Source organism: Xenia sp. Carnegie-2017, unplaced genomic scaffold (assembly GCF_021976095.1).
Source record: "Xenia sp. Carnegie-2017 unplaced genomic scaffold, XeniaSp_v1 HiC_scaffold_14, whole genome shotgun sequence".
In the NCBI taxonomy this organism is placed as follows: Eukaryota; Metazoa; Cnidaria; class Anthozoa; order Malacalcyonacea; family Xeniidae; genus Xenia; species Xenia sp. Carnegie-2017.
The window spans coordinates 1,259,445-1,273,468 of record NW_025813447.1 but is presented as its reverse complement, the minus strand read 5'-3'; the positions used below and the strand labels follow the sequence as shown (position 1 = coordinate 1,273,468).

Below are 14,024 nucleotides of genomic sequence, written 5' to 3'. Positions count from 1 at the left end.
AACACCTAATTAACTCATTCTGAGTAGTTTTAGAGATGTAGGAGGCATTTTATCATGATGCTTAAGATGGGATTCCAAAATGGTGTCCCCTGCACGAACACGGAAGTTTAATAATTCAATAAAATTACCAACATGCTTTTCAGAATATTCACCAACTTCAGGATGATACTGAGAATCATCCCGATGACCTCTAAGTGGTAATTGAAGGCGACCTGCAAGAATGATGGTATCAACTACTGGAACTAATTTTTTCCTATTCTCTGAAATCTTTTTCTTTAAGTTACTGTCAATCATGACATTTATTGGCTGGCTTTTACCGGAACTCTGATCCAAGATATCCTTAAGAAGAGCCGAAGTGTGAACATGAAGACCTGATGATGTACTTATATGCCTTTTTATTGCACTTTTAGCATCAGGCCAATGTGTTAATGGCTCTGAAAAAAATATTTTAATTCGACTGTTTTTGGAGGGAAACCTATCACCAAACAAAACACATGGTAAGCAAAAAGCACCATTAAGACTTGGAGAATACGAAAGCCAAAGATAATCCTTCAGCCAATCATGTCGAAAAGACCTACTGCGACCATTTGCATCAACAGTTTTAGGAAATTCATAGCATTCATCACGTACGAATACATTCTTCACAAGTTTTTCAATTTCATGAATTTCCATACCTCTCACCTTTTCTCTATAAAAACCAACATCATATGGATTTCTAGGCAAATCAGCATTTGCAGTTTTATTATCTGGTAATTGCAAGGTAGAAGATGAAATAAAAGAAGAAGCATCACAAGAACCCAAAGCGCTACTGTGAGATATACCATATGGATGAGCCTTAGTTGTCATGGTTGTCTTAGTAGGACCAGAAGGTGTAAACCTCAACTTTGTTTGTATACTGGGCTTTTTAGCTTGTGACAAGTGACTACTTCCCTTTCTTTTAGTTCCCTTCCCACCAAGTATCAAAGGCATTGTGTTTGAATGCAGTTGCTTGAGGAGCTGAACCTTCAAAGCAAAACAAAACTCGCAAATAATTACTAGTGGAAGCACAAGCTCTAGATCGAATTCGAGGTTCAATTCTTTGGTTAAATAATAAATTCCACCTATAAGCACTAGAGTATATGTCAGGATAGTAAGAAAAAATGCTACAGGATGTAACTGAAGAGAGTGCCAACAAACAAACAAACCCAGTCCATGCCATATCTTTTGCATTTAACACAGCTTCTGCCCTGACCAGTTCAGCAACAGAACAACCACTTCCAGCACTATCAATAGCTTCAAAAGAGACTGACATGGCCACCATGCTTGAGATGGAATCAAAGTGTTTGTTATGCTGAGTTTCAAAAAGATTTGAAAAACATGGATGTTTCGCATAATAATCAGCATATAAAAATAATTCTATAGAGGTCATGAGCCTCAAAATAGTCACCACAGAGTTGTCACCAACAAGCAGAATTGACAATGAACTATAGAGGCAGTTGCCATTTGTAGCAGATCTGAAATAATGTTATGTAAATTTCAAATATTATGCTTCAGTTCATTTTTGTATATCTTATCTTAAGTAACACATCAAGAAATAAATCAATAGAAACGTTTTAAATATGATCGAAATTGGAAAATTTGTTTTGTTTTCAATCACATAAATAAACCACAAATGACAAATCCATCGGGCATCACATCAAGTCAATTTATATTTGCTTATATATTCTTGTGTAAGCATGCATGCATAACATGTCATAAGTTTTCTAACCTTAAGGCAACCAAATTTGTGTTCTTTGTCTTGGCACTCTGCGGTTGTAATTCGGCATTGATATTTCGGAAAATATCAACACCGAGACGATCCAACAAATTATCGTTGGTAACAATGCTGTTGACTTTCAGGCAATCCAACATCTCTCCGTAGAGTTGAGCCATAAAAGTCCCATCTTTCCTCGTAAAAGCATCTTCGACTCGATCAGTGAAAGATGCCATGCTTCTCATTAAAATCGTTGGTTTTGAAGCTCAAAGATAAAACCTCAGCTATCAACAATCTCAATCTGTGCTGAATTTCGCACAACACCGCTTGAACATTTCAGCAAAAACGGCGGCTCGTTAGTCAGCACAACGGCAATAAACCAATCAAGAGACAGATTTTAGTCTCCAAATTCAGCACAATTTAAGGCGTGCTGACTCTGTGCGGGTTAGCTATGGGTATTTCTCCCGCAAGTGAAATATAATTTATTTTAGCCACTTGATCCCTTAATCCCAATCTTAATCCAGGTCTTGGAAACAATAACATTGCTCAGTGAATGCACGTTGTTGCACAATTTTCTCATAATACTATCCCTAACCCTGACAATATGTTTATTTTTCTAATGCTTTCGTTGTGAGGACAGAAAAAAATTTAATTAATTTTCGGATAAAGAATTCATGATCATTATTCACACAACGAAACAAACTACACCATACCGAGACGAGACTCGAACCTGCAAAAGACGAATAGAAAAATGCTCTTGGTCCTTTCGACAAAACGGACTTCGATCCACACTCGGTAAATTGTTTTTATTTTCAACTAGAGGCATTTAAAATTTGATTAATTTTTTCCGCTGCTGTGAAGAATTTAACTACGTCGCGTGCTGAATGTGACGTAGTTTCAATCCGCCCCTGTGTTCAACAATGTAATTTTATCTGTTCGTGAAATTTTCAATGTCGCCTACGCGGAGCATCTTGTCACATAGCAAGAACTTCTGGCTGTTTTGTTTTGATTCAAACAAATTAAAAAAGTACTAATTTTTGTGAAAGGACATCCTTATTGGTTTTTCCCACGTCAGATACCTTATAATCCGTGTTCTCTCGCAACGTGACACAATTTCGTGTATTACATAAACAGTTATATTCATAAAACTTTGGTATCAAATAACATATCACTAGTTTCGTTGTCAACAGTTTTCGAAATGTTATTGCAAGCCATCTTTACAGCCTCAGGAAATGATTATGATTATATAGAATATGAGTTATCATCAACACCAATATATGCGGTTTATGGTGCTGTCAAAATATAATTTTAAGTGTATTTACTCAATTTTGAATTTTCAAGTACGACTAGCGTAAATGCAAAGTCAATGAAGATTGACGACAAATATACAATCGCTCAAATAACACATAAATTTATTGTAAACATCGTCCTTTATACATGTTACATTTCTGCCAACGATTTTAGTGCTGAATAAATTTACTCCTGCATGTGTGTTGATCAACTGACCACCATAATTCCCAGAAATTTCACGTCAAGTTAGAATCTTGTAGCATTTCGGGAATCAAGAGTTATTTTCCAATCTGTTCTGAGCCATGCATTTGACTGCTCCGATTCCGATCAACATGATCTTCGACCTTATTTCAAATTTTTAACGATGGAAACTGACATTTAGTCCTTCATTCGTAGACACGTACGGTGAGACGCTGGTCAACTTCCTTTTGATTATACAAATTTACACGAGTGTAATACGTTGATTTCTATCGTTTGGTCTCCTAGTTGCTTCCTGGGCATTTTTAAAACTAAAAAACTTTAATATCATCCCTCTCATCTCACGATTCCATAATGAATACAGAAAAATATTTACCGGACCGTTGCAGTACGTTATATATGCCATAATGCGGTTTTTATAGTCCCATCTACCATCGTTAATATCATCAAAATCAACAAACTGGTTTATCAGGAATGGCAACCAAACGAGCATAAATAGACTGATGACAAAGCCAATCGTCCATGTTGCTCTGAGTTCGCGAAAAAAATGTCGTGAAGTCCGATTATTTGTTTGTTCAATAATTTTCTTCTTTTGTTTTTTGGCAAGGTGAAGGAGGATAGCATATAGTATTGGAACGCTAATGCAAGTTAAACCTGCGTGAATTATCAAGACGCTATAGTAGACATTCCCTGGTATATGAAATTCGTATATGCGTTTGTCAGCCAAGCGAAATGTAGGAATTAATCCACAAACAAGCACAACGACGTATGTCCAAATGCACACACAGAGAGTGACTGACCTTTTGTTGGTTGCAATTGATTCGTACATATATGGTTTGGTGATCGCGAAAAATCGATCCAAAGTGATGATTTCGATGTTCAAGAATGACAAAATGAGAAAAAACAACCACGCTGCATCGAAAAATATGTATCCAGCTGACCCTAGCGGCCATTTTTCTTGTGACATTAGAAACAGAATGGACAAAGGTAGTGTTGATACAGAGCACAATATATCACCAAGAGCTATGTTAAAAACGAATATGTTCGAGCTGATGCGCAGTCGTCTGTTTCTTAGTATAATCGTACAAATGAGCGTGTTTCCAAACAAAGTAAGAATGATCAAGATTGCTAAGCAAGCCATTCCAAAAACATCCGCAGATGAAGCCATCTTTTGTCTGATCAAATGATTTGAAACTTTAATTGATTACCTTAAGAGATTCTGTCTAGGCGTGCGTGAAAGCAATTTCCTCGAGTAGATGTTTAACTGTAAAGTATAGAAGTATATAGATTTTCACGACGCACTTTGTTCTTGGAAATTTTCTTGAAAGTACAGCGTCAAATGGAATTGATTCTTGCTCCGTTACATCAGCATTGACTTTAATTGAGAAGAGCTAATCATATTATATCGTGTATTGTTAAGCTCCACAATAAAATTTGATGAATCAACCCTAACATATTGTTAATCACCTGTCGAGTCAATTGAAACATGCAGTGAAGAGATTATTTTAAGTAAATTCCTTAGTGTAAGCTTTTTGACGTTGAGAATTTTCTTCTCATGAAATTTTTGCTGAAAGAGATTTAATATGTTAGTTCATAATTTGCAGTGAAAAACTCAATCGTGAAATGAAAATAACAAACACCCGTGACGTTTTCGCTTTCTAACAATTGCTTTACAAACGCCAAGTTTATAATTTAAATGAACGTGACAGTTGCTCGTTTGAACCATTTGGCCCCAGAAGTGTTTTGAGAATCAATTGATGTTCAATGGACAACTTCCATTGTCGATAAGATCAGTCTTATGGGAGCACGCATCTGTGCATTCTCATTCACAGACGTTTTCATTCACACAAGTTTTATTGGAGAGCGCATCTGCTCATTATAATTCTCATAACTTTTTTCATTATTCCAGTACAATCAATAATATACACTGTTGATTGCCATCATTGCCGAAACAAAAGGTTATTAAAAATGACGAGATTTTGCCATAAATATATATGTCATGAAGCATCAACATTGATTATCACAAAGATTAAAAATTCATTTTCATAAAAATGCTACAAAACATGATATCAAAGGAGATGTCGAACATTGAGAATATCCATAATTTCGTAAAGCACTATTGCCAATACACATTTAATGTACACGACAACTTTTTGAAAATAAACATTATCTTATTTCCTTTTATTGTTCTAATTTATGTATCATATTACTTTTATATAAACCCTGTATCACCTATTATTTCATTCATACTGAAGATGGCATCATGAGATGTCGAAACATGTTTATTTTCAAAAAAGTTGTCGTGTATATTAAATGTGTATTGAGAATATCATCGTATGTATGTATAAACGAGAATAGAATCTTCTTAAATCGTTTTCAACAATTCGTTCCCGTTTAATTTAGGGCCCGATTGCATGGAGGAATTTCAGCCTGGTTGGCCGGGCTTGTTATAAGATCCGAGCAAAATAGCGTACGCCATTACATGAGAATAATTCTAGGCCAGGCTGAAATTTAACCCCGGGTTGAAAAATCTGTCATGTATTCGTTTCAGCCCGGGCTGAAACCACAGCTGAAAATATTCACGCATGCGTAATTGCGTGCCTGTTGCTTATGATGACGACAACAAGATGACAACAAATTCACGACAACTGGCGATCATGCCTCGGACGAGCTTCGTAAATTTCAGCCCGGTCTAAACATCAGGCTGAAATTGACCATATAATCACAAAAAATTTCAGCCCAGGCTGAAATTGCTCCATGTAATCGGCTCCCTAGTGTAATCCAACAACCGCATCATCAAATTAAGTCATTCCCATCACACTGACCCAGCCAAACGAAACTTCCATCATAACTTGCTAATAGATAAATTTCACTTTAATGGTATCCCGTTCAGCTTTGCTAATCCTCCAAGCGTTTTGCTGAATCTCAAATCTGCTCAAGTTTTCTCAAGTCCCGTCTAAAGGCTTCAGCAAACTTTACGTCGTTTTTGTTTCTCACTCGGTGTATATACGGCTTTGTACATCCGAGGACTTTAAGCCCGCGCTACTTGTCTCGTATATACAATTGCTGAAGCTTCTTTAGGTCTCCTTTATCCACCAACTATTTTATAAAATTCTTTTTTCCGTACCGCCCTATCATATGTAATGCGGATTAATCCTATTTATTTAGATGAAATTAATCTTCAACATTCACCACCCACCCCAAAGTGGTCATTAAAATTTGCAACACTAGCAAACCTATTACCAAAACTCTTGCCTTTTATTGTAACTTTCCGCCAAACGTCCTTACATTCAATTACTCATATCAGTGTCGCATATGTCGGTGCTTCTGCTTTAGCTGGGTGTATTTATACCATCTGACGACAATGTTCACCTCCAAAAATAACTATTTCTAGTTGTGCATTGAAGATGGCCCATCACCTGCAGTTCTTGTCTTGATCCTCCTTTTTCAACGTCTCCTTTAGTTCCATTAGTTTGTTATTGTTTCTATTGGTTTAGCGGTCCATAATTTTTTCTTTACTTGTCTTGCGATTCAATGGCAACCTTCATTGCCAACAATCAGCGTCTTACACGTTTTAACCTCCTTTTGTCCAGTCTGTCTTCCGTTACGTTTACCATTTGTAGCGAAATACAACGTTTAACAAATTCCTCAGTTGTCATATGCGTCAGTCGATTCTTTTCGAGGATTGTAGTACTGACGTAACTGGCCATTTGCACAGTGAAGTTTATCAGTTATGCACAGGTAATTTCCAAAATCAACACAATATATTCTCGAGCATTCGTGCAGCTTATCTTTTCAAGTCGACAATTAAAAAGTTTTCGTATACCGTCTATCTTTCAATGCATATAAACAAAGTCTTTTCTAGCAACCCATCCAGTTACACTATAGTTTACACAAATTCACATCAAACCTGCTGTGGAAATATTTAGTATAAAAGAGCAGATATAACAGTCAGAAATTAATCTAGTCATTATGTACAAAAGAGCAGATTTACAATGCAGTTAAAAGCTTAAAATAACAGGTTAAGTTTCAGAAAAAAACCTGTACGTCGCATTGTTCTTTACTTTTAGTGTTTATGTAAACGATGAAGGGAAGTACATGTACAAGAAAACTAGTTATTTATTAATGACCTTGGTCAGTGAGCCAAAACTCGCCTAAATATACGAAATGATATCATCTGTTTTATAACAAATTTACGTAAGAAATGATACGCCCAAATATTCAATGTTGTTCATAAAAGAAAAGAAGTAATTGCGAGACGAATCTTCCTGGGGATTTTTCGAGTTACTTTTGTTCATAAAAAGACAGGTGTTTGTATAGATTTTGTTTTATACATTACGTTTATAGTTAAAACATTGCGTTAAGAATTATATATGATATCACTTGAAATATCCTTGTATATAAGCACAAAAATAATCATATCATATTCTGCATAAAGATTTAACACAAGTACTAATTGAAGCTCTCCACTCCACGCTGTTTATAAAAATTCAGTTAACATAAACGGTTAGGTAAACCAGTTATAACAACAAATCTTCCATATTATTTCTTCAAGACAGTAATTTATCGCAATATGGTTGCCGTGAGCAGCAACCAGTTTGTCGTGTTCGCTACATTGTGTTCAATTATCTGGCAAGTTGGGTTCGTTTTAGGAGGCGCGATAGGTAAAAAAGGTATACGAACATTCTAAATAACATTGCACGTTTGTATTCAAATGAAAACTGCTACAGCTTATACCAGTTACAGTGGACATACTCTGTAAACATTTCACGCGAGAAAACTGACAAAAAGAAAACCTGCGGTTGTCAGTTCTCAACAAAAGACAATGCAGAAAGGATAAGTCTTGCGAAAGACTTCTCTTTATTTGAACTCTTAACTCATCATTTGAAGAATTATATTCTTGGTTCGAATCATAAAAATCAAACGAAAATATGTCAGAATAAGTTACACGTATTCTAGGTATGACATCAACACAGATTTCTTGTTTTAATTGACCTGTAGAATGTAACGAAGCCGTTGGTCTACAATCAGGAGACGTAGACGACAAAGACATCAAAGTCAGTAGTAAACGAAAAGATTTTGATGTCCTAGATGCTTGGTGCCCGTCCATTATAAACAGAAAGCAATATTTCCAACTCAATTTGGGGCTCAAGACAAAAATAACCAAAGTGAGCACGCAAGGGAGACTGGGAGATTTAGACAGACATGTTAAGTCCTACAGACTGTATTATAGTATGGATGGCCACGACTGGAGGGTATACAAGAGGGATGGTGTGGATAAGGTAGGATAATATCAAAGTGAATGGTGTCAAATTGAATCGAAAAAGGCTATCTCTCTCTTGGTACTTTTTCTGTTCAGGGCAATTGCGAGTGACGTAGCCAGCCCACGAATGGGCAAGCTACTCTACTACTAATGCTTTATACACATAAGCCCACTAAAAGCTAAAATTTCGTGTATTGAGAGCAAAAACTCAACAAAATATTTTGATCCAACTCACCAACAATACTCGTCGCATTTAGTTTGTGACATCATCCATCCGGGACTTAACACAAATTTGTCACGTGTAAAACTGCAGTTCCATGTTGGATAAGATAAACCAACAGACCTAAAACAAAAAGACTAATGGGTTCATTTTGTTTTCGAGTAAGATTTTTCATTTTCAATGCTGCCAATGCAGCAACGAGCAACGTAGTGTACTGTACAGCTAATAGTTAACCTACAACCACGAAGACACACGAAGATGGCAGAGGGTAAACAGGATTTATGTTGATAAACTAACTTATTTGCCTGAAATTTCATGGGAATAATGGGAGGGAAGGGACTATTAAGGGCATTTATGGTATGCGTTTTTCATTATCCTCCCACTACACATGGTAGACACAAAATAGCCCATGTAAAAATTACATAAAACTTTCATGCTTGTAAATGTAGATCGTCCAGGTTGGTATATAGTCCTGAGAAGGACTGTTTTTGTTGTTGTTGACTGACGTTTCGACCACCTTAGCGGTAGTCATCTTCAGAGTCAATGACTCATTCTGGCTTTTTGTTCAGCCCAACTGTGATTGATAACTTTGAAGAAAAACATTAGCATGACGTCAACAGTATGCTTGCTATTTCTTAAATTTTCTTTTTCTTGTGTGATAAAAGTAGATAGCAGACGACTGTCAACATTAGATTTTCGTCTCATTTATTGTTCAACTGCAGGCCTTTGTTTCTAAAAGATTCCCCTGTAAGGATGACGAGTTACAAGCCTATTCATGATGTGCAAGCTACGTAATGGCCGCCATGTTGAATGATTTTAACTAAGGATTTTCCTTTTTATGCTTTTTTCAATGCAAATGTCATCCATTATGGCGAACATTCCATTGTTCTCTCACTCCCAGGGGAAAAATTGCACACCAACTATAACGATGATTATAAGGGGGGGAGGGAGGGATACTTTTTTGTCCACCCCTGAAAATTGAGGAAGATTTACGTGTTCGACCTTACGCGCCTAACCCCACAAAATTAGTTCATACAATCATTCAGATAGTTTTGACACAACATTATAAAACGAAAGATTTAGGTGGACACGAATATGAACGACAAACAAAACAAGTTATTTAATGACGTGTAAAAGTACAACGACAAAATTGCAAATTTTATGGCAAGTTCTCAAAAAGTGTTGACAATAGTGAAATGTTTGCTATTTTATTAAAGATCTTTAAAGGGAACAAGAATTCTTTCGATGTCGTCGACCATAACATACATCCAGCTATTGTGGCAAAATACATCAGAATAAATCCAACAGCTTGGAAAAATGACATATGTTTAAGGGTCGAGTACTACGGCTGCGATGGTAAGAAAATTTGCTTGTTGAAATCTCACACATTATTTCCATAGTCGTCGAAAAAAAAAGAGTCAAGTAAATACAAGCAAAATTGCATCTAAGTGAGGCGTAATTTGCGTACGATAACTCTGTCGTTTTTATTGAACACAAACGAGATTATTGGACCTTCTAACACTCCTTGAAATAAGAAGTTTTGGAAAAAGAATGGATGCTAGTTTCATGCTTGATTGACGGGATTTGATAAGATCAATGAATAATGCAAAGTGAATACTGCCAACTCCTGGATTTGAAATTTTAATTCATCTAAATTTATGACATTGATTCATTCAAACGAATTGTCCCTGATTTTGCGAATGGCACTTTTGAATAGCAATCTCCCTGATTCAAGATCATTGCGTTCTATTAAATTACCAATAATTAATTACTATACAAGTCAGTTCTCATGATGCTTTCGATAAAAAATGAAATACAAACGCCACAGGCGCGATATTAGATTTCAGTGACTAGTTTAATTCTTTTTGTTTTGTTTTATTTCATAATTTCAAAGAGCAATGCTCATTAGTGAAGCCAAAACTAACATACCTAGCGAGGTCTCCACTCCAGATTTCTTCAACCAGCTAATGAACAGAAAACAATGTTGTTTCAAGTTCAAACCACCACAAACCACTGGTCCATATTCCACATTCAAACCAAGAAATATGTTATTTTTTACAGCGTGATGTTCTTTCAAGTAGTCAAGAGCTTCGAAGACTTCGCTAACAAACGCAAATAGAACACGCTTCAATTTACGGCAATGAGCTATTTCACTTGTATTCCACGTTAGAAACTCTTTGAATAAGTTTACGTTTACGTAACTCTTCCCGTTACGAAGCGTCTTCCTCAAACTGGTGCATGTTTAATATTACTTTTAGTGGATGATACTCAGTGGGATTTGGGAGGACTTCCATTTGAAAAAGGTAAAGATTCTAGACGATAATCTCAATCATTCCAATCGACAGACTCATGTCCTCGATGATGTCAATAATTCATTAATATGTAAACAGTTTTGAGTGTAAACAATAGGGTATGTGTGTTATTTGTTCATTGAGAACAAAAGTCGCAAAATGGGATAGAGATGAATAATACACTACATAATTAAAGCAGAATTTTTTGTTTAACAGGCTGCTACAGACCTATAGCTGTAAATAATCATTCATACAACTACAACTAGAAAAAGAAAAGTAATATTAACTAAAATTATATTCTTCAGATGTTTTTATAGTTAGAAAATACGTTGCACGCATAACTATAAAAAACATAAACACACGTCGAGTAATCAAGTACTGCAGCCATTGAAGGAACGCGTAACGAAATAGCAAATATGTGGAAACATCCTCGAGTTGATTCTCAGAGCCACCGAATACTTTCGGTTTTCCTTCAAACCGAAATCCCCAGTTGCTATGGCAATCACCTATAAAAACAAGCATTATTTAAGAGCAAAAATGGCGAGCAAGTTGAAGTGAAAAGATTCATTCAATCATGACTTTTCTATAATACCTTACGATCAACTTTGCCACTTTCCTTATTACGCATGCGTACATATACACCAGCGCCCGCAGTCTTGGAAACCGTGTCACAGCGGCTAAAAAGTTGAAAGGATTTCACCCTTCTCACTTTACAGAAACGCATATTCAAATCGTCGTAGCGCTTTTTGTCGTCAAAGGCGTTGATGTAAACATAGGTTTGATTCACTTGTAGCATTTCATTGCCATCAGCACTGACGCCCGCATAACCAATGGTCATCGGAGTTACGGGAAGAGGTGCCTCGGTCTCAAGTACAGCATAGTCTTTAAAACGGAGCTTTTTGATGGAAGCCTAAACAGGAGACATAAAAACAGACAGAACATTAGGTTTCAATTAACGATAATTTTTTTCAAAAGACCATGTAATCGATCGCCACACATGTTGGTGCAAAGGCTTTCAACTAAATTTCGGCAAATTCCAGCTTGCGATGAAGCTGTGTAATACCCAAGTCCATAACTGACTTAGCTTAAGTAATGCAAACAATATTTGCTTATCCATTTTTTTATCCATAATTTCATTGATACATTTGAAGCTTTATAATAAACTAAGTAAAACTCAGTATTCTTCAATACCCTTCTCTTCCAGATAGACGGTACACGTATTTTGTCAACTTTGACCCATTCCATTTGTTGGTAGGAGAGTAGAGAGCCGACCTCGATTTCTATAACACATCAAATATTAAAATAAATTGGAGTCAACTTTACACGGTTATCACGTAAGACAATCTGACATATTTTAAATGGCATATGGCCAGGTTCATTAACCCTCACCACAACATCCATTAGCGTTCCCTACCTTTTCTCTTGCCATGAGGTTGAACACAGTGAGCTGCGGTTAGAAAGAATCTATCTTTGAGTAGAGCAACACCACTACACGTAACGACACCGTCTACACGTATTGCAACAGTGCTATTGAACGGAAATCTTTTCACGCTCTTCTCACGAACACTCAATCGGTTGTCGGGAAAAAATATTCGACGTTTTAATCGCGGTTTCTGCTGTTCGTTGTCAACAACCCAAAGTCCTGCTCCGGGTAATTCCTTTATGTAAGCTTTTACTACCTTACAGACCTCACTATCGCATTGAAGGTAAGACATGTCGATATCTTCAGAAACGTTATTGCGTTCGTCTTCATTGGAATCTAAACCAAAGCTACCAGGCACTCGTATATCTTGGCTCATCAACGAAGTCACCGTGAAGCAACCGACAATCAAACAAGTGAAAATGAAAGAAATCATGACTTTCATATCGGCAGCAAGATCTTCCAATCTAAGACACGAATCTGCACTAATGGACGCAAGCGATTAAAAGAAACAGCGCACCCAACAGTAGTCGAGGAATTTGCGCGCATTATATTTAAAAAGTTTACGCACAGTAGGCGACTGCAAGGCGTGTGCGTATTCATTAACATGTATCGAATAATATTTGCATAGCCTGCGTACATTTCCTCGTTTATTATTACACCTATAAATGACAAACTGTTAACATGCTCAACACTTTTAAGAATATACTAGGGAACGAGCATTCTCTCATCGTAGCTTGTTATAATGCCTTTATAAATTCGTTGACAAAACCTGATTGAGTACGTCAACAGATTAAAGCGATATTTTTTCCAGACAAAAGCAATTAAGGTAGACATAATGATTTGATCAATGAAATTTGAAATTAAAAGAAAACATGAAACATCTCGTTTAAAAAATCTTATAAAATTGTCAAATGTTAAAATGCAATTTTGAAGCAAGGTTTTTTTTCAAACTACCTTAAATGGTGTGAGATAAATATATACAAACTAATTTTCATAAATGCAATAAGCTAATTTAAAATACAAAAGATGATGAAATGTGGATGAGCCAAACCCCTTTAAGCCTTGTCAATGATAAACACTTTATACCACTCAATTTCGTACAAAAAGAACTCGGATTTAACACAATATTTGTGCGATTTGTTGTATTCAGAAAAAAAGAGCAATGACTCGTCAAATTCTAAGTGGAACTCTAACTGAAATATTTCAATATTTAAATAATTTTTGTGTAATTTCTTCAATGCTCAAATTATACTTTCGTGAGCTAACGAATGCTTTGCGTGAATTATTAATTAAACTAAAAACGAATTACTTTTGATTACAAGTCATGCAACAATAACACCAGTCAATTCAACATTCACATTGCCTAAAGGCGCCATAAAGTAGTTTTGTCTGTCCAATCAAAGTTCCTTCTATAATAGAGCGGAAATCAGCTTTAATTTACACCTATGAGAACACGACGCGCTCCCAGCATGAAATTGAAGTCGATAATTACTCCCTATGGTGGCTGATACTTGCTTATCTTAAATAAAGATGAACTAATTTTGCTCTTAGATATTCGTCAAGTTCAACATATACTTGGAGGATTTTTTCCCTGAAAGATTTTCTGA

The 14,024-nt window shown here is 36.0% G+C and overlaps 4 protein-coding genes across 5 annotated transcripts; 1 reads left to right on the top strand and 3 right to left on the bottom strand.

The window, feature by feature from the left end:
* Positions 1–9: 9 nt before the first annotated feature.
* Positions 10–1,781, bottom strand: LOC124434153. The gene is made up of 2 exons (XM_046984034.1): positions 1,748–1,781; positions 10–1,493 (listed from the first exon to the last, which is right to left on the bottom strand). The coding sequence occupies exon 2, from the start codon at positions 1,207–1,209 to the stop codon at positions 10–12; it is 1,200 nt and encodes a 399-aa protein (XP_046839990.1). The 5' UTR covers positions 1,210–1,493; positions 1,748–1,781.
* Positions 1,782–2,845: 1,064 nt separating this feature from the next.
* On the bottom strand, positions 2,846–4,774 carry LOC124435405 (histamine H2 receptor-like). The gene has a single exon (XM_046985340.1). It carries the CDS (start codon positions 4,386–4,388, stop codon positions 3,465–3,467), a length of 924 nt encoding a protein of 307 aa, XP_046841296.1. The 5' UTR covers positions 4,389–4,774; the 3' UTR covers positions 2,846–3,464.
* A 2,582-nt stretch (positions 4,775–7,356) lies between these two features.
* LOC124435407 (lactadherin-like) lies at positions 7,357–11,319 on the top strand. Of its 2 annotated transcripts, none has more exons than XM_046985344.1 (5): positions 7,357–7,528; positions 7,780–7,893; positions 8,222–8,502; positions 9,921–10,059; positions 10,765–11,319. In XM_046985344.1, the coding sequence occupies exons 2-5, from the start codon at positions 7,794–7,796 to the stop codon at positions 10,767–10,769; spliced, it is 525 nt and encodes a 174-aa protein (XP_046841300.1). In that variant the 5' UTR covers positions 7,357–7,528; positions 7,780–7,793; the 3' UTR covers positions 10,770–11,319. The 2 variants fall into 2 exon arrangements, with proteins under 2 accessions (XP_046841300.1, XP_046841299.1); XM_046985343.1 differs by having other exon boundaries at positions 7,776–7,893.
* LOC124435404 (serine protease 23-like) lies at positions 11,185–12,899 on the bottom strand. The gene is made up of 4 exons (XM_046985339.1): positions 12,409–12,899; positions 12,186–12,274; positions 11,587–11,904; positions 11,185–11,500 (listed from the first exon to the last, which is right to left on the bottom strand). The coding sequence occupies exons 1-4, from the start codon at positions 12,857–12,859 to the stop codon at positions 11,366–11,368; spliced, it is 993 nt and encodes a 330-aa protein (XP_046841295.1). The 5' UTR covers positions 12,860–12,899; the 3' UTR covers positions 11,185–11,365.
* Positions 12,900–14,024: the final 1,125 nt, after the last annotated feature.